The 21,654-nt window shown below is 41.2% G+C and overlaps 1 protein-coding gene across 1 annotated transcript in view; it reads left to right on the top strand.

The window, feature by feature from the left end:
• Positions 1–1,344: 1,344 nt before the first annotated feature.
• SIRT2 (sirtuin 2) overlaps positions 1,345–21,654 on the top strand; it is a 59,696-nt gene continuing 39,386 nt past the window's right edge. The window contains exons 1-5 of the mRNA XM_075853895.1: positions 1,345–1,413; positions 7,087–7,133; positions 10,410–10,449; positions 11,934–12,044; positions 20,889–20,930. Of these exons, the coding sequence (XP_075710010.1) occupies positions 1,404–1,413; positions 7,087–7,133; positions 10,410–10,449; positions 11,934–12,044; positions 20,889–20,930 (250 nt within the window). The 5' untranslated portion in view covers positions 1,345–1,403. The remainder of the gene's footprint in view (positions 1,414–7,086; positions 7,134–10,409; positions 10,450–11,933; positions 12,045–20,888; positions 20,931–21,654) is intronic.

Below are 21,654 nucleotides of genomic sequence, written 5' to 3'. Positions count from 1 at the left end.
TAAAAAAATAAAAAACGCCATGTTAAAGGGGTTATCCCATGAAAATGATTATATATAAAAGTAATATTTTCAATATAAATGTATTAAAAAAAGATTTTCTGTGCAGCAGCAATTTACATTGGTGGCAGTGATAGCGCCACCTAGTATTTATTCTTTGACTTGATATCTGCTACCACCTTCTACATTGGGCAGCTGTCCTCAGCTCTGCTCAGTGATCTACCCTGTATTGCAGCCAATTGAATATACTTATGCTTCTTCAGAACAAAGCTCCAACTTCATGGGGGCAGGGTTATAAGAGCAGGACTGCAAATAACTACTGGAAGCTAGAGCGGCAGGAGCGTCACATGATGCTGGGCTGCTGCCCACCCACAAACCACCAACGGAGCAGGGGAGGAAGTGATTTTAAGGGTAAAGTCACATGGAGCAGCACTAACCCAGCCGTGACGCGGCCAACAACCGCTCCAGCGTGGCTGTTAAATCGCCAGATTATGGCCTTGCGTTGTTGCCCTTTACCTACAAAATTAATTAATACACCCTTTATGGCCGCACAATTTTGCATTTAAAGGGCCGTTTTACTTGCAACAACACGCGGCTATTAACAGGCTACTTGACAACCGCACTGAGCATGGTGCCGCTCCGTGTGTCCTTACCCTTAAGCATTATTATTAGATAAGTGTTTGCTGTAAATGAGTGGTATTATTTGTGTGCCAATTTTTGTGGGTTAGCTCCTTTTAAAAAAATAATTGTAAATCGGTAAAAAAAACACCTCAAATGCCCTTTTTTTTTAAATATAAATAAATGTTATTAAATCTAAGTCTTAAAACATAAGGTAATATACACATATTTGGTATCGTCATGAACCTAACAACCTGTACAATAACTGTATAGCAAAATTTATGATGATCGGTGTAAACCGTCTAAAAACAAAAACTGCAGCGGAATAGATTTTTTTTCTGCAAGTGAAATGCTAATGTATATGTACCAAAATTGGTACCTACATAAAGTTATGCCAAAAATAAAGCCTTATACAGCTATGTTGAAAAATAAAAAAAGAATAATAACCGCTATGATGCAAACTGAAATCTTTTAAAAAAAAAATTCTGGTCTTCAATACCAAAATTGGTTCAGCCCTCAAAGGGTTACATTTTCTATGATCTATCCACCTAGTTGACATCACTGCACACGTCTCATAAGCAAACTGTGAAGCGACAACCACACGTTGTCAGAACAGTATCTGTCACAACACACAGCAGTCACAGCTATTAGACGAGCTATCTGCCAATCACACAGCTTAGCCAATCAGGATCGTCACCCTCTCGGCCCCTGTAATTGTGGCGGGGGCGGGGCTTACTTTGGTCAGCTGATCCATAGTTCTCTCAGAGTCGTAAGCTACAGGAGTCTTCATGGCTGCAGGTACAGCATAGTGTATTGGGGGGGCTCTGACTTCCTGCCGTCACTGTCGGCTGGGGGGGGTACACGTGCACGTACCCGTATGCAGGGGGAGGCTGAAGGCAGGGACAGTGCAGCAGTGTGGATGGTCGTTGTTCCATATGTGCCTGGTCAGCTGTATATGCAGGTCTATGAGAATATGAAGTAGCTGCTGTAATGGATGGAAAATAGAATATTTCCCCCACTATAAAGACTGTAAAGAAAGTTCTATTACATGAATATATAGATAAGCCAACTAGACTGGTATCCTAAAGAGAAAAGTATTTAGCGAGACGTGCCAAATTTCTCATATAGCCTGCGGTGCTGTGATAAATTTGGCGCATATTTAGACTGCCTGGTTTAAGTTTATGCTGCCTAAATCATAGAGCGCTTAGTAGGGGTGTATTCAGAATGTGCAGTTAAAACCAAATCCTAAAATCTCATATGTTTTTAACGTTATCAAATTGCTGTAAAAGTGCCCGCGGTTTTTCGATGTGGTTGCCGCAATGTCTGACTACACCCTTAATCTGCCGCTATGGGGTGGACAAGAGTTTGAAGCCACCGACACAATGTTTCCAACAGTTACGAAAGTATTGTAGGTGTTCCCGTTTCAGTGCCTTCCCATTTTTTAAAATCTATGGTTGCTGTCAGTGAATCGGAACATTCTTTGGCAATCCAGAAGCTGAATTGCATGTACAGAACTGATATTGAGTTTGCTAGAATTGTATCCAGTGTGGGCAATCCTCTGTAAAGCTGGGTAGGGAACGTATGGAGCGGGCCCGCAAGCTGAGCCCGCTTCATACAACATGGATGTCGGCTGTAGGTTACAGCCGACGCTTCACGGTAATGAGCGGTATCCCACTCGAGCGCAATCTTTCTCATTTAATCCATTAGATGCCGTGGTCAATAGCGCCCTCGGCATCTAAGGCGTTAGAAAGAGGGGGTGACACCTTCTGACAGCCCATCGCCGCCACCCAATCGCGGGGTGCCGATGGTTGGCATGGCAGTCTGGGGGCCTAATGAAGGGCTTAATAGGAGACTGTCAGAATCGTGATAGCTGCAATACATCAGTATTGCAGTATATCGTGCAAGGGATGCTTGTTCAAGTAAACAAAACAATATTAAAAGTTTTTAAAAAAACTTAAAGCATTGTAAAAAAAATAAACATAATTGATATCACTGCGTCTATAATATAACGTTATTTAACCCGCAGTGAATGGCGTAAAAAAATTGAATCCACCGGAATTGCTGTTTTTTGGTCTCTTCATCTCCTTCAAAAAATGGAATTAAAAGTGATCAAAAACTCGCATGTACCCCAAAATAGTACCATAAAAACGACAGCTCGTCACGCAACAAAGTAAACCCTCATACCGCTCAATCGACAGAAAAATAAAAAGTTATGGCTCTCAGAATGTGGCGACACAAACGTAATTTTTAACAATTTCGTTTTCTTTCTTGTAAAAGTAGTAAAATAAGAATTATTTGTTATCTCCATAATCGTATTGACCTGCAGAATAAAATTAACGTGTCGTTTTTTTTGCACGGTGAGTGGCGTAAAAATTAAACCCAAAAAACATGGAGGAATCACTGTTTTTTCCCATTCCACCCCACAAATAATTGTGTGAACATAGACTCAATCACCATTGGCACGCACTGCCGTAACTGGAATTCCCAGCGTGGTTGTCACATTACACCTGCTTGTATTCGAGGATTGCTAGTTATAGGGTTCCTTTACCAAAAATATGAATAATTATGATCATTTCTGGCGTAAATCTATGCCATCTATTATTGTGCAGCATGTTGAACTGTAACGGCCCATGCACACCAACGTGCTTTTGCGGCCGCAATTCCCCCAAAAATCCACTGGAGAATTGCGGCCCCTTTCATTTCTATGCATGGCCCAGGAGCCTGGACCGCAGAAAGAACGGGCAAGTCTTATTACGGCCGTGTTCTGCGGACCAGGCTCATAGCAAATAATGGCCGCGGCCATGTGCACGGCCCGCGATTTACCGGCGGCTTGCGGGTGACACTCCGCCCCCGACCGACCCAAAAATCACGGCCATGCACATGGCTACGGTCGTGTGCATGAGGCCTTAGACTGCATGCACACGTTGCGTATTATGTGCGGCAAAACAGTACCAGTGACGTCCATGAGATTTCCTGAAATCTCATGTCCACCATGCGCTTTTTTCTGCATGTAAATGGACCCGCGGTTCGTATTTTCGGAGCCGCAGCATGTCAATTTATCGTGCAATTCCGTTTGCAAATTCTATCGCCTAGTTCTGGAGAAATACGCATCAAAGCCCGCAGCATGAAAACACAGCTATTTACGCAGCAAAACTTAAAAACCGCACCGAAAAACGCAGCACGACGCAGACATTTTTTTCCCTTCAAATTCCCTGCGTATTCTGTGGTTTTGGTGTGTATTTGCGGCACCAAAATTCTCAACTTGTGCACGTTCCACACGTGGCAGATATGCTGCAGCGTATTACAGGAGAAGCAAATTGGTTAAGACTCCTTACGGAAATCTGCAGAATGTTAATTCATGTTGCGTATGTTCCCTGCAAATTTCCCTCTTTCCAATGAGAGGGGTGAATTTCGCAGTGAAAAAATCTGTAATCTCTAACATGCAGATTGTGGCAAATTCTGCAGGCTTATTTCCTGCAGAATGTTCTGTCCTGTGTGGACGCACGCTGCGAGTTCTACACACATCACCATACGAGCGACCCAAATTGTATATTTATTTCTGGCACCTTTCACTGTCCCAAACTAAATAAAGAAAACCTGAATTATAAAATCCCTAAAATCTTATTATATCCTTCTACCTATATATTTTATGAAAGTAAACACCTGGCACATTGTAAAAATGCCACTTGGCACTTTACATTCATCCTTCAATTTTCACATTTATGCAATTTTGCATCAAAGTGTTACATTGCGGGAAAAATACATACAAATTCATGTTTGTGGCTTAAAAGTCGGGCCCAAGCAGAGTTTAGATGCACAAAACCTCCTAAAAATAAAAGTTCAGGATGTGCAGAGTTCATACATGCCACTTATTTGTATGTCAACATGCACATATTCCCAAAATCAGCAAAATTGATGAGACCAAAAATCTCCCTGATCCAGATGGTGGTAAACACGTCACGGTGACAGACAAATGTCCTGATTAGGCGGAGGGGGTGATTAGATGTGCAAGTTCATCCTCATCCTCTCTCCCCTCCAGTAGGAAAAATAAAGACTCCCTAAATGTGTCAACCAGAGAGCGCATATCCTCTCGGATTGGTTGGCAGTATCAGGCTGTGATCTTTTTTTCCTGCTCTCACTTGCAGCTTCAGCCTCCTACCCCTCTCAGAGACACAGAACCAGGAAGTAAAACCTCTCATGTCTCCCCCAGACTTGAACCCCTTCACGCACCCAGACGTGCTATTACGTCCAAGTGTGGGGGGGGGGGGTGATGTGTAGTGCGAGCTTACATGCTGTGCGCGCTCCATATGCTGCGGGTGTCGGCTGTATTTTACAGCGGACACCCGGGACTAACAGCCGGAAGCAGCGATCGCGTTGTTCCTGGCCATTTAACCCCTCAAATGCTGCAGTCAATCGCGACGGCAGCATCTGAGGCATTGAAAAGAGGGGGGCAGCCCACTCTGACACAGTGAGATCGGGGGGTGATGACGGTTGTTATGGCAGCCCAGGGGCCTAATGAAGGCCCCCAGAGCTGCCTTCAATCTGCCTCTGTTAAGCCTGTAAAAGTGACGATATACTGCAATACGTTAGCATTGCAGTATATTGTACCAGCGATCTAACAACCGCTGGTTCAAGTCCCCTAGGGGGGCTAATAAAGTGTGTAAAAAAAGTTTTTAGTAGTGAAAAAAATATTAAAAAGTTGAAAAAAAACCTTTTCCCATTTCCCCCCTAAAGTAATGTAAAAAGTAAACAAAATTGGTATCGCTGCATCCGTAAAAGTCTGAGCTATTACAATATAGGGTTATTTAGTGCGCACGGTGAACGCCGTAAAAAATAAAAGATTTAAATCGCCAAATTAACAGTTTTTTGGTCAACTTAGCTCTAAAAAAATTTTCATAAAAAGTGATCAAAAAGTTCTACGTACCAAAAACTGGTACCAATAAAAATACAATTATAAAGAATAAAAGAATAAAGATAAGTTGTTGTTGTTTTTACCGCATGGTGAAATCCGTAAAAACTAAACCTAAAAAACAATTGAGGAATCACAATTTTTTCCAACTTCAGCCCGCAAACAATTTTGTTTGTTTCCCAATACATTATATGGAACTATAAATGGTACCAAAAGAAACTACAACTCCTCGCGTGAAAAATAAGCCTTCACACCACTCTACTGACGGAAAAATAAAAAATGTATGGCTTTTGGAATGCAGGGAGTGAATAATGAAAATGAAGAATAAAAAAATGGCTTAGTCACGAAGGGATTAAGTGAGTTCTGCTCCCCGATTACAGCACCTAGATTGTGGTATCATTTGAAAGCTTCAAGGCTTTAGTATGATACCAAGATCTAAGCTTTAGCCCTTATATTCTAGTCGCAGACAAGCGCACAAGTATTACATATGCCCTTGGCATTGAAAAGGTTAAAGGGGTGTTCTGGGATTATAATATATAATTTTTTAGCAGAAAATGAATCTACTTACCTGTATGAGAAAGGTTAATGAGACTAGCGTACATTGTGCAGCTGTGGGTCGCCACATACACTATCGCCTCACAATGAACGCAATGCTCTGTATTCTCCAATAGATAGAGCACAGTGCCAGATCTAGTAGTTAGAACTTTCTACTGGTAAGTGGCCTGATCTTCTATTCCCTTCCCATTTGATAAATAAAAATAGGTTTATTGCTGAACAACCCCTTTAACTTGACCAGCATTTACACTTTGTTTGGCGCGCAACATGATGACCAGTCTTTAGACATGGTCCGCTCATTCTTCTGTGTGTTTTATGGAGTTAAAGGGTCACTTGTCATTTTAAAAAACATGAAGAGGTTTTCCAAGTTCATCAAAAATGTGGAGGGAGGGGGATGCAATAAAGCAAAAAAAGAGGCATTACTCCAGTGCTCCACGCCCCTGTGAAGTGAAAACCCATTTGATCGCTGCAGGGAATCACTGGCCTCTGCGGTCCTATGTCGTATACCCACTGAGGCCAGAGTATTTAATAAATTCCCCCTATTTGTATTGCAAATATATAATAAAGATTTGATTAAAATAAAAACTAGTCTCTAACAAGAGGATGCAAAGATTAAAATGTACAAATGAGGCCTTATTCACACCAACGTGTTATACGTCCGTGCTACGCGTGTGTTTTTCACGCGCGTCGCACGGACCTATGTAAGAGAATGGGGCCGTTCAGACTGTCGGTGATTTTCACGCAACGTATGTGCGCTGCGTAAAACTCACGACATGTCCTATACTTGCCAGTGGTTTAGTGCAGCACGCACCCATTGAAGTCAATGGGTGCGTGCAAATCGCGCACGGCACACGGAAGCACTTCCGGGTGCCTCTTGCAAAACGCAGGTTTTTTTGCGCGTGCAAAACGGACACGTCCGTGTGAATAAGCCCTGCATTTTACAAACAATATACTAGATTTTTTTTAAATAATTATTAATATACTAATATTATTATTTCTGGGCTTAGAGGGAAAAGAAGTCAAGGAACCTCCCACCAAGTTGGAAGATTCAGAGGTAACTAGTTTACATAGTTAATTTGTTTTTTTATCTGTGGAATCACATTTCTCCCATCATTGACGCCTTTACATATATTTTCTTACTCTAGCAAATGTGACTCGAAGGCAAAACATACACACTTGTGGTTTTTATTCGGCCAGATTCATACAGGGTAGTTTTGTGCAGTATTTGATGCACCAGGAGTGGATACTATAAAGGAAAGAATTATATTCCTCCTCTTTCTCTTCTCTCTTTTCTCTTTTTTTGTGTCCACTCCTTGTTTTGGCTAAAAAAAAAAAGATTCCTCAAAAACTGCACAGTATGAACTTGGCTTAAAGAGTGACCTTTGTTTCATAAAACTTTTGGCATACCATAGTGACATGTAGAAAGTTTTGATCGGTGGGTGTCCGGGTGCTGAGACTCCCACCGATCACAGAAAGGGCTTGTCCACAGGTAACGGAATTGCTGCAGAAAATTTCTGCAGTATTTCTGCTATAACTAGCAGACATTCCGCTGCGGGAAAAAATGCACCATTTCCTGTGTGTTTTTTTTACTGCAGAATATGGTGCGGATTTTGGATTTTTTTTTTCAAGTCTGTGAGATGGTGACATCTCCTCTGAAAAACGCAGAAATTCAGTTCACTTTCCGCAGCAGGAATTGACATGCTGCGGAACAAAAATTATGCACCGCTGGTGAATTTCATGACTGAAATTTTACGCAGCGTGTGCATGACATTTGTTCATTCACACCCACTTTACTGCTGCTGTATTCTGCATATTTTCCGACCGCAATTCCGGACGGAAAATACACAGCAATTCCGTTACATGTGGACAAGCCCAAACAAAGGGGCAGAAGCGCTCAGCTCCTTTGGCTGAGATGGTATCACTTCGGCTATCCTCAGCTCTTCTCAGAGAGGCGGTGTTAGCTGAAGTCGGGCTCTAAGTTAGGGCTAGGGTACAAAAGCCACAAATTGGTGGCCGGGGCAGTTATTGTATGTTTGGCGTAAAATACAATTTGTGTGACAGTAATGTATTAATTCCTGAGCACCTGCCACGGTGCGGGATGTGGACCCACTGGGCCGTACGTCGTAGCGGATAGGCAGCTGGCCAACCAGGTACAATACAATGTCTATAGTCCAGAAAGGGTACCGGAGGCAATGTAGACAGTAGCGGTGATTCAGGCTTAAGATAAGGCTCCGGCAGAAGACAGACACCCGGTGGGTGTAACACAGCAGATGCAGCGGAAGACACAGCTCGACCACAACTCTAGACGGCACGGTAGCATGGGATACAAGGTACAGGCAGCAGGAACGGGTACCACTGGGAACTGGAAAACACTAGACAACCATTTGCAAGACAAACTTTAGGTATATAACGCTCAGGCAATGATCAAGGGGGCAGAGCTCTTTTTATAGTCCAGCAGCATTCTGGACTGATTGCAGATTACCTGCAATTGTGCGCGCACTGGCCCTTTAAGGCCGTGCTTGCGCGGGCGTGCGCCCTGCGGTAGACAGTCTCTGAAGCAGGAAGTGAGTGCCGGCGTCTCCCGGGAGGGAGATGCCGCCGAGAACTCACATGTCCATGGCCACAGCCGTTAGAGGGTAAGTCAGCACGACGGGCCGCGGCCATAGACGTTACGGCACCTAACGCCCATCCAAGATGTGTTCATGCCACAAAGGATTTCTAATGTTGGGGTGTGTGGTTTCAAAGAGTTGTGCACTTTTTTGTGGGTGTTCGTATTGTCAAGTCCGAATTTCAGGGTAGCTTCCTTCTCCCTGTTATTTCACACCGAATAACCACCTCTGTAAATTGAAAGCTGAAGGCATGCCTGGAAAGAAGTAAACCAGCCAGAGAGATGTTGGTACACAGCTTTCCTCAGATAGGACAGGAAGTCCACTAACTTTATTCAGAACAAAGAAACACAGAAAAAGACACATGCCCCCTCCCTAGAGATGTGGGACGTGCCCAAGCACCACTGGCTCCTCAGCTGTAAGTTCTTCTGTACACTCCTCTTGCATTCCAGGGGCGGTGTCTCCATACGCGTGTCCGACATGAACGAAGAACTTGTTATATATCAGATACCTATACTGAGACAGGCCAAACGATACACGTTATAATAAACGTCCGCACATATCAAAAAGAGAATAGACATTGAATACCCATAACTGAATGTGAGGACATATCACACCTCCACTGAGGGAAGAATAACACCAAATACAAATTGTATCTGCAAAAATGTATAAATCCTTTATTACATGAAATCATAAAAACATATTGGCCATCAGGACCTAAAAATGGAACAAACAATTAAAATACACTGATATAGAGAACAGAAAGGCTATTCAAAAGATGACATATACACAAAATGTATATACAGGGAAGGCAGCCGACATAAAGTACCATGTGTATAAAGCTAAATAGCTTGAACCCCTTGAAAAAGCTACCGCGAAACGCGCGTCGGGGCTCCTGGTGTGGAGTTCATTTTAGGCTATTCATGCTACACATGGGTTGGTATAGTCTCTGGGACCGTACTTTGATTTATGGTGACTTCCTGGTTTCTATTTAGCTTTATACACATGGTACTTTATGTCTGCTGCCTTCCCTGTATATACATTGGTGGGTCAATTTCATGTTGTTGTGCGACGACATGGGTGTCTGAACCTTGTGTGGTTTGCAGATTTCCTCATATTATACACATACAGCTAGTTTGACTAAGTGACCCGCATTGCTGCTATATATACAGCACTTTTGTGTATATGTCATCTTTTGAATAGCCTTTCTGTTCTCTATATCCGTGTATTTTAATTGTTTGTTCCATTTTTAGGTCCTGATGGCCAATATGTTTTTATGATTTAATGTAATAAAGTATTTATACATTTTTGCAGATACAATTTGTATTTGGTGTTATTCTTCCCTCAGTGGAGGTGTGATATGTCCTCACATTCAGTTATGGGTATTCATTGTTATATATCAGTATATTACACAAAGAACTGAAATGTATATACATATGTGTGAGGATAATATTTTTGCAAACAATATACATGGTAATGATCCCTGACAGTATTATTTTTAATACGGTCAATGAACTGATTATTTCAGTTCCCTTTTACAGTACAGGATGTTTAGTGTGACATCTCAATTCTGCCAATGGCACTGCGTGCAGTAGTGCGCAGTGCCACCAAAGGTAGCCTGTAATTAGCGTGTTAATTTACATAGGCTTGGCGAGAAAAGGTTAAATTACATATATCTATCATTTGGCTGATCAGATGGAAATGTAACTTTATTTATTTTCCAGGATTCGGATTCCAGTGAAGAAAACAGCAGTGCATCAGAAAGTAAGCTTTTTGGGTCAGAATCACAATGTGTGACCTTCACACTTCAATGTTGGATGGAACTCAGACTCTGTTCACACCTCAGTTTGCCTTTGGTGTACATGCCGAACATACAGTGGTTTACTTCATACATAGACCCCCCATGTTAACAAAAATATACTGTGCGGTATATCGTTTTCAGCGGTACAGACATATAACTGCTCAGGAGTGCCAAAAGGACACTTTTTTTTTTTTTTGCATGCTTCTGATTTATAGGGCTCTTTGGATATGTTCAGACTATGCACCAGGAGCATCTCCTGTTGCATACGCTGAACCTGTTTTTAACAAAAGCTACATCAAACTCAAATTCTCACGATGGGGCAGATTTACTAATACAGTCTAAGTTTTAGAGAGTGTAAACTTAGACAATGCAGTCAAAAAATGCGCCAAAGTTATCCAAGTGGTGCATGCTGTTTGTTAAATCTGGCGCTTCTTGCCAGACACTATTCTCTTCCACATACCACCTGTGAATTGGCTTAGTTTACACCAGTTTTTAGCGCCCAAATTTTGGAGCAGTTTCACATTTTAATCCACATTCCTTTTTGCTAGACCACGTCCCTTTCCAGCTAAGCAATTTTTTTTACGGTTTTAGACACTTTTTTTTTTTGACCGGCTCACCAAAAATTTGCCGCATAGCATGTACGCCAGAATTTTTGTTCAATTTAAAAAGTAAATCTGCCCCATTGTCTTTTTTTTTTTTTTTTGCGTGACCAGTTCTATAAGCTTTAGTCCTTAAACCCTGCAATATTTTAGGACATCTATAAAAAAATGGCACAGACCATAAAGTAGATGTAGTGTAGAATGTTGTGCAAACACATGCGCCATGTTTATTTTAGCAGTTTAGTTGACACTTTTTTCCCTCTTATGGCTAGCAGTTTTCTGTTTGGTGGTGGCCAAAAATGTTACAGTTGTGCACCACATTTGCAAAGCTCATATCAAGCCTGATAGCAGGAATGCTTGGTCCCCATACAACTATCGTAGTATTTACCAGCCCCATTAATGGAGAGTGGCCACATCTGCAGGGAATGGCACTAGTTTTCAGAATCAGTGGTTCTAGGTTCATAGTGGTTGGACCACCACCGATAAGTCTTTTATTGCATATCGAATAGATCTATCATAAAATATTTTTGTGTGAAAACTTTGTTAAGCTTCAGCTGTAGTAAATCTACATTATAAACCTATTCTCGGGAAATACAAAACAAGCATATAGTTATCGGGAAAATCACTCCCTTGTATGGAATTCCTGCTATTGATCTGAGAATTAATAGGCACGTTACAGGCTGTCCTAAAACAAAACAGGCATATTTTCTTACATATGTATTTCACCGCATGTTCTTTTGGTGTCCGTAATTGAGCTGTATCTTTTCCATAGAAGTCCATGTTGCTTATAAATAGACACATTCTCAAATTTTGAAAAATATTTACATCCTTGTTTATTATTTTTTTAGTGGACTTTCTTCGTAATCTTTTCTCCCGGACCCTGGGCATAGGAACCCAAGAAAAAGTCCTTGATGAACTGAGCCTGGAAGGTGTAGGCAGGTTCTTGCTTAGTGGTAAATGTAAGTTAAGTCATATCTATTTATTTTTTATTGCATAGAATTTTTTTTATTGCAAACAATATGCAGAAAATTCAATATGACAGATTATGCAGTGAACATGTAAATGTCCATCTTTTTGTTAAGTACAAGTTTTTGTTGCTTTTAAATACTGAAGAGGAAATTAGCCTACCCCAATATCTTTAAAGTGTTACTGCATTTCACCCAGTTGTGATCACTGTAAAAAAAAGTATACACTGTTAGGATACAGACACTTAAAGCTTACCTAACTTTTCAGGTGACTTTCTAGAATAAGCTGTCATATGTGTGTAAATGAGGAATAAGACTATTTTGGAGGAGGACATTATACAGCAGTAATAAGCAGTGTAGCTGGGAATCAAGCACTGGGGTGAGAAATAATACTTCTCTAAAAGCTGCGGCACATCTGTCTGTGTCTTTCTCACTCTGCTCCCCACTCCCCTTTAATTAGACTTGTATCAGCAGCGTGTCTGTGTCTCTATCTCTGCTCCTGCTCCCCTCTCCATAGACTTCTATGGAAATGCTGTGAAGAGACAAACCCCTACTTTCTGCAGTCTGTCTCCTCTGCTCTAACTAGGGACTGGTTTTGCTTGACAACGGGGTGGACAGCAGATAACAGGAAGAGAGACACCTAGTGGCAGTAACTTCACACAGAATGTGCATGGATAAAACTACTACATTTTAACAGGAAGGAAAAAAACAAAGTATACTATTCAATTATGTAAGAAAAACATGCAGCACTCAACCAGATGCAGTAAAAGTCCTTTATTATGGCATCAAACAAGGACTGTGGAGGGAGGACGAACAGACAACTGCGGTTACAGACTGTTTCGCGCTTAAAGACGCTTTTTCTGACCTAAAAACATGGCTATACCGGGGCTTTAAATAGCGCACCTAATGCCGTGATTGAGCAGTTCAACTCGGACACACAACGGCTAGCGCCCACTCTATGGGCCAATCGGGGAGCTCAAAAGATTCCCGACGTCACAGGGGTGAAGCCCTTCGTGACGTAAGTCCTCACCCCTGATTGGTTGCCGGGCGCACATTTGCAGGCTAAACCTACGCCGCTCAAGCGCACGCTACAGCCAATCTGGGATGAAAGGACAAGAGAGGCAGTTTCTCTCTAACAGCGAGCCACATCTCGCTTAGTTTATATCAATGGGAGAAAAGAACTTGAAATGGCAGGGGGGAAAACAAATGGTGGCTGCATCCCCCCCGAACGCGTCATTTGACGTGGCAGAGGGATGGAACCATGACTGTCGGTCAAGCGTCCCTAGCAACATAAAAGAAACCTTAATTTAGGTTGTAACCCTACACTTCTAATATACAGGGGAGAAATGTTCAACACCCTTTATTTTAAAACAGAGGAGGCATGCAAAACACTATGTCTCCCCTGATTTAAAACAACTTCAACTGCCTTGAATAGACCAGCTCTAGGTGCAAAGATACAGTGATTCAAAGAAATGCGGCCATATCATTCTGGTCATTTAGACCTGCTGGGCCCATCGCATTGGTGCGAATGATCCAGCCCGCCTGTTTCCTTAAGAGAATTTTATGACGATCTCTTCCGTTAATTGGCTAATGGGCCTGATCGATCCCTGCAAATCTTAGAACATTTGGATCGCTCCAATGTTCTTCACGTATGTGTTTGATAAGGCGTGGTTCTCCTTCGCCTGATTCCACTGATTTATAATGTTCCCTGAACCGAATGTATAAGTAACTACTTGTTTTACCTACGTAAAAACGTCCACAAGGACAGAAGATCACGTAAATCACAAATTTAGTTTACAACTAATAAAATGTCGAACCCTAAGGGATTAACCCCCAAATTCTAGCATTTTGGCTTGAAGGTTGAAATTACAAAAAGCACAATTTCCACAGCGATGGTTTCCTATCGGAATGGATTTTTCTAGCCAGGTCTTTCTCTTTTTATCTTCATAATCTACAAAGCTACTTCTGACTAGTTGATCTTTAATTGTTCTATTTCTCCAAAATGAGATAAGAGGTTTATTGACAGAAATTTCTCTAAGAGTGGGATCGTCTTCTATTATTTGCCAATGCTTGAAAATGGCGTTCTTAATGGCCTGTGCTTGAGTGTTCTAATTAAAGGCAAACGTGAACCTTTGCCTTGTTTTCCTATTCCTCCCGCTTCGTTCTTTTATTCAGAGAGGAACTTAAAGAGGCTCTGTTACCAGATTTTGCAACCCCTATCTCCTATTGCAGCAGATCGGCGCTGCAATGTAGATAAGAGTAACGTTTTTATTTTTTAAAAACGAGCATTTTTGGCCAAGTTATGACCATTTTTGTATTTATGCAAATGAGGCTTGCAAAAGTACAAGTGGGCGTGTATTATGTGCCTACATCGGTCGTTTTTACTACTTTTACTAGCTGGGCGTTCTGATGAGAAGTATCATCCACTTCTCTTCAGAACGCCCAGCTTCTGGCAGTGCAGATCTGTGACGTCACTCACAGGTCCTGCATCGTGTCGGCCACATTGGCACCAGAGGCTACAGTTGATTCTGCAGCAGCATCAGCGTTTGCAGGTAAGTAGCTACATCGACTTACCTGCAAATGCCGATGCTGCTCCAGAATCAACTGTAGCCTCTGGTGCCGATGTGTCCTCGCTCGTCTGACACGATGCAGGACCTGTGAGTGACGACACAGCGTGATCTCTGGAGAACACGCTGTGTCTGCACTGCCAGAAGCTGGGCGTTCTGAAGAGAAGTGGATGATACTTCTCGTCAGAACGCCCAGCTAGTAAAAGTAGTAAAAACGCCCCGATGTACGCACATAATACACGCCCACTTGGACTTTTACTTTAAACACGCCCACTTGGACTTTTGCAAGCCTCATTTGCATAAATACAAAAATAGTCATAACTTGGCCAAAAATGCTCGTTTTTTAAAAATAAAAACGTTACTCTTATCTCCATTGCAGCGCCGATCTGCTGCAATAGCAGATAGGGGTTGCAAAATCTGGTGACAGAACCTCTTTAAGAGGTCTTTCTGATTTTTCTGAAGAGCTCTTTCAAGGGTCTTATCTAGCAAATGGGCTGGATAACTTCTGACTAACAGGTGATTCCTAAGGTCTCGGGCTTGTATCATAAAAGTTTTGTCTGTATCATTTGATTCTCCTTAATCTTATGAATTGTCCATAAGGGATCACTTTTTTTTACATGGTGGGTGTGGAAGCTATTATAGTGAAGCAGCATGTTAGTAGCTGGTGACTTCCTAAAACTGTGTGTATGGTCCCTCCTGTCACTCTAACCTTGAAATCTAAAAACTCCATGGTGCTAGTACTTATCTTTCATGTCAATTTCATGTTCATTCTATTTTCTGTGTTCAAATGGTCAACGAAATGGCTAAACAACATTTCGGACTCGGACCAAATAATGAATATGTCGTTCACAAATCTGAAAAATCAAATTTCCTTTAGTAACGGATTCAATAAGATGATGTATTCATCCTCGACTACCCCATGAAATATATTTGCATAGGTACAAGCAACTGGGGTGCCCATGGCAGTCCCGTTTTTTTGAATTTGCCAAACCTTATTAACCCCTTAATGACCAGCCTATTTTAAACCTTAATGACCAGGCCATTTTTTAAGTTTTTCCATCGTCGCATTCCAAGAGCTATAACCTTTTTATTTTTGCGTTGACATAGCTGTATAAGGTCTTGTTTTTTGCGGGACAAGTTGTACTTTTTAATAGCAACATTTTGGGGGACATATTATTTATTGATTAACTTTTATTAACTTTTATTTGGGGGGAAATAGAAAAAAACCTGAAATTTCGCCACTCTTTTTCGCGTCTTAAATCTACGCCGTTTACCGTGTGATATAAATAACAATAACTTTATTCAACGGGTTGTTACGATTGCAACGATACCAAATTTGTATAGTTTTTGTATGTTTTACTACTTTTACACAGTAAAAACGCTTTTTTTTCAAAATTATTTGTTTTTGTGTCTCTATATTTGAAGAGCCGTAACTTTTTTATTTTTTCGCCGATGTGGTTGTATGAGGGCTTTTTTTTTGCGGGAAGACTTGTAGTTTTTATTGGTACCATTTTGGAGTAGATGCGACTTTTTGATCACTTTTTAAAGTCAGACATTTTTTTAAAGTCAGTATTCCCAGAAAATTTTTCCAGAGTTTTTTATTACATTTTTTACGCCGTTCACCGTGCGTGTTAAATAATGTAATATATTTATAGTCGGGGTTGTTACGGATGCGGCGATACCAAATATGTGTAACTTTTTAACTTTATTTAGTTTTTTTAATAGTAAAGCATTTTGTAAGGGGAAAAGCTGGTTTTTTCATTTTTTTTCACATTTTTTTTTAAATTAACTTTATTAAACTTTTTTTTCACTTTTTTACTAGTCCCACTAGGGGACTATAATATGCGATTCTGCGATCGCATTTATAATACACTGCAATACTTTTGTATTGCAGTGTATTACTGCCTGTCCGTTTAACACGGACAGGCATCTGCTAGGTCATGCCTCCGGCATGATCTAGCAGGCATTCACTCCAGGCAGACCTGGGGGCCTTTATTAGGCCCCCGGCTGCCATCGCAGACACAGACACTCGGCAATCGTATCGCCGGGTGTCGGTGGGAGAGAGAGGGAGCTCCCTCCCTCTCTCCAAAACAACTCAGATGCGGTGCTCGCTATTGTGCACCGCATCTGAGGGGTTAAACGGATGAGATCGATACTAATATCGATCTCACCCGGCAGAGTAGGGACGCTCCCAGCCCTCAGCTGCCTCTGGCAGCTGAGAGCAGGGAGATTTGACAGCTCCCTGCTCTGTTTACTTATTCCGATGCCGCGACGTAAAAAGTCTATGGCATCGGAATAAGGCCCCTTAGTGACCGACGTAGAAACACGATGGGCCGGTCACTAATGGGTTAAACTGAAAGGCGTTGTGTTCGAGGATGATAAATACAGAGCATCACAAGTGAAATCGATACAACTTAAGCTCTTTCCAGAATCCGCTAATACACGTTTGACTGATTCTGTTTTGTGGGGAATCCTAGTGTATAAGCTTTCTACGTCTTACGCTAAATGAAAGTTTTCCTCCCAGGAAAAATTAAGTGCGTTTAGGAAATCATTAGTGTCCTTAAGGAAAGAGGGGATGGTGTCAAGAATAGGTCGTAAGAGCAAGTCAATATATTTAGACATAGGCTTAGTTAGGGATCCTACTCCGGAAACTATAGGGCGACCGGGTGGGGGTTTTAATGTTTTGTGGATCTTTGGCAAAAAATACCAGTTTGGCTTTTTTCGGAAAGTGGGAAGGAGCCTCTCAGCAGATTTTCTTGACAGGATCCCTAATTGTACATTGCTGCGTAGAAAAGATTGAAGTTTGGTCTGAAATTTTACAGTGCGGTCGCTACTTAACTTGGAATAAATGTTTTGATCGGACAATTGCCTCAAAGCCTCATGGCTATAGTATTCTCTGGTCATGAGTAGCGTATTCCCGGCTTTATCAGCTCTCTTCACTACTATATTCTCTAGTTTTTTGAGTGATTTTAATGCTATATCTTCCTCTCGAGAGGATAGACACGCCTCGCTGGATAAGAAATTTCAGGTCATTTTTAACTCTGGTGGAGAAAATATCTAAACTACTCCCAGGTATTATCGGTGGGGAGAAAGTATACTTGATCCCTCCAGTAAAATCGCAGCCCTAATCTGTATCCTGAGCAACAGAAACAACGTTCTCCTCGGCTACTGACAAAATACACTAATTTTCTAATTCTGAGAAATTTTTGCTTACACAGAAGCCCAAGGGACCAATTTGACAGGGGACTTCTTCCTCCTTTCTAGCATCTGGAATTATCTTATCATGTTTGAAGACTTTACACAAATTTAAATTTTTGTCTTTAAAACGAATCGATTTCAGAATCTAATACATCAAAGTCGTCTACTGTGCTGAAAATTAGTCCCTTTTGGAGGAGTTTTCTACAACCCTCGTCTAGAGTCAGTGGAGATAAATTGCCGATATTGAGGGGGCAGTCATTTGTGGTGTCAATCATTTCTTCCACGTCACGGCCAGGTCTCACTTTTCTTCTTTCTTTTGCTCCGTCTTCCTCGTCTAGTAAGTTTTCCTAGAGGGATATTACCCTGATTTTTAGTGGGGTCATCAGACCCATTAGAATCTGTCTGTGGTCCAGACGTCACTATTGGCCTCTTTTCTTTTTCCTATATAGCGATTCCTTTTTTGCTGTTGTCGTTTGCTCCCCCAAAGAATTTATCTTTCTTTCTCTCTTTAACTTCAGCCTGAATAGGTAGCAGCCTTTTTTCATATTTTTTTTTAGGAAGTCTTCCATTTGTGCTTCTGTTAAACGTGTCTTGAGTTAACTCGGATGTTATCTGATCGTATTCTTTTTCATTGCACTTTAGGATATTTTTTTCTAAATTCATACAGTGGATTAGGTGTGCCTCTTTCCATTCAGCCTGAAAAGAGAGATCATCTTGATAAATAGATGCTTCTTTAAAAGCTCTTAGTCCTCTTGGTGCGATTGCATTCTATATAGGCCCTTAAAGAGGCTCTGTCACCACATTATAAGTGGCCTATCTTGTACATAATGTGATCGGCGCTGTAATGTAGATTACAGCCGTGTTTTTTATTTAGAAAAACGATCATTTGTGACGGAGTTATGACCTATTTTAGCTTTATGCTAATGAGTTTCTTAATGCCCAACTGGGCGTGTTTTACTTTTTGACCAAGTGGGCGTTGTGGAGTGAAGTGTATGACACTGACCAATCGGTGACCAATCAGCCTCATGCACTTCTCTCCATTCATTTATTCTGCATATAGTGTTCTTACTAGATCACTATGTGCAGCCACATACACACACACTAACGTTACTCAAGTGTCCTGACAATTAATAGACATTACCTCGAGCCAGGACGGGATACGTATTCAGAATCCTGACACTTCGCTAACATTTGTGGTTGATTTACAGCACAGCAAGCGTAGTCTCGCGAGATTACGCTGTAAACTGTCATTTACAACGAGACTACGCCTGCTGTACAAATATAGGCCACTTATAATGTTGTGACATGAAGTATTAAGAACCTTTGTACTAATTACCTGCAATTACTCTATGAGGTTGCACTGTGGAAAAAAATGCGTCTGTGTCCTCCCTTCCTGCCTTGAGGGCCAAATCTTGCGGAACTCCTGATACTTCCATTTGGACTTCAGTGTCGATGTTTGACTTCCATGTATATGCAGTGTGCTCTCTCTCCACAGTCCTTTTTTGATGCCATAATAAAGGACTTTTACTGTATCTGGATGAGTGGCGCATGTTTTTCTTTTCTACCACTACCATGCTTAACTTTGACGATATGTTCTACTGCTGAGCACCACACGAAGATGAATTAGGAACCACTGATGTTATAAAAGTTGTTTTGAAGTTAGTGCCTTTTAAAATCTGAAACGGGTAAGTCACCAAAATGCTGTTTTACTCTGTCTATGGACCAATCATTATAAAATCATATAAGTATATACCACACTGTGTGACTGTGATTTTCTGCCAGAAACCTCACTATAGCTCCAGCCTACAGACCCATTCAGATATAAGCCAACATATTTAACATGTTGTGCCATGATCTTTGCAAAATTGCAGCAGAAGTTCCGCAACAGTGCTGAACAGATGAACACAGACTTAGGCCCCATGCACACGAACGTGCTTTTGCGGCCGCAATTCCCCCAAAAATCCACGCGTAGAATTGCGGCCCCATTCATTTCTATGGGGCCATGCACACGACCGTGGTTTCCATGGTCCGTGCATGGCCCAGGAGCCTGGACCGCAGAAAGAACGGGCAAGTCTTATTACGGCCGTGTTCTGCGGTCCAGGCTCATAGCAAATAATGGCCGTGGCCATGTGCACGGCCCGCGATTTGCGGGCGGCTTGCGGGTGACACTCCACTCCCGGCCGACCCGAAAATCACGGCCGTGCACATGGCTACGGTGGTGTGCATGAGGCCTTAGACTCATTCACTTCCAAGTGAAAGTTACTGAAAGAGACACTGAAAATAGATAATAAAATAATGTACCTGCATTTCCACAAGGAAATATATCATAAACTGATACTGATTACACCCCACAAATTGGTGACAGATACTCTTTAAAAGGGTTTCCCAGAGGCAAAAAATGTATAAACATTGACTTAAAACATAACTTCAAATGAAAGCATATACTAATAATCTTTTGCTTTTAAAGCCCCACAGACCCGCTGTTCCACCACGCAGTCACATGCTGTGTAGTGTTTTCGTGTTCAGTGAAATGCCGGCACAGCCGCTCATGACTGAGTGCGGCCTCCCTCTCCTGTTCGTATTAGCACGTCACTAATTACTTTAACGCAGGTGGCTGGTTTAGTTATTGAACGGTCAGACGGCCAGTCCCTTGTGGTCACGTGATCAGCCTAGACTCTCTCCGCAGTATAATCTCGTACAGCACAGTAGCGCATGCACAATGTAATAGGTTGTGCACGGACACTCCGGGAGTTGTAGTTATTTAGCCCGCACTGAAACTGCAAGTCCCGGTAGAAGAAAAGCGGGTGCGCAGGGAAATCAATAGGTGAGTATAATGAAAATTAAATTATTTTTGTTACTACAATTTCATACCATGTACCGATGAGGCTGTTGTACAACCCATTTTAATGAACAGTGCATGGGCTCAGGGGGGCAGGGCATGACACAAAGATTCTCTCTGTTATTTGAATCATGCCCCACCCATTCAAGCCCTGCGCTAGGCATTACCCGCTGCATCAGTCGTGCCTTTAGTTCCTTCCTATATAATTTTTAATCCATCTGTTACATATTGCAGGTAAAAATGTTGTGTTTATGGTTGGAGCCGGCATCTCAACATGTGAGTAAGAATTTTATATATACCATATTTTTCAGACTATAGGTCACACTGGACCATAAGACGCACCCATAATTTGTATCATAAAAGAGGAGAAAAATGGTTTTGTCTTTACCTAAGAAGTGTGCAGTTAATCAGACAATAGAGTATAGATCAGGAGTCTCAAACTCGGCCGGCTAAATGGGCCGCATTACTTTCAAATTTGATACAATCCAAAATTATTGTTAATTAGTTATTAGAACTACTATAACACTACTACATTACTATAATAATACTACATTACTATAATAATACAACATTAATATAACAATACTACATTACTATAATAATACAACATTAATATAACAATACTACATTATTATAACAATACTACATTAATAGAACAATACTACGTTACTATAACAATACTACATTACTATAACAATACTACATTACTATAATACTACTGCATTACTATAAACAATACTACATTACTGTAATACTACATTACTATAACAATACTACATTACTAGAACAATACTACATTACTATAACAATACTACGTTACTATAACAATACTACATTACTATAACAATACTACATTACTATAATAATACTACATTACTATAACAATACTACATTACTAGAACAATACTACATTACTATAACAATACTACGTTACTATAACAATACTACATTACTATAACAATACTACATTACTATAATACTACATTACTATAACAATACT

Source organism: Rhinoderma darwinii, chromosome 2 (assembly GCF_050947455.1).
Source record: "Rhinoderma darwinii isolate aRhiDar2 chromosome 2, aRhiDar2.hap1, whole genome shotgun sequence".
NCBI classification, from domain to species: domain Eukaryota; kingdom Metazoa; phylum Chordata; class Amphibia; order Anura; family Rhinodermatidae; genus Rhinoderma; species Rhinoderma darwinii.
This window is presented reverse-complemented; position numbering and strand designations above follow the sequence as displayed.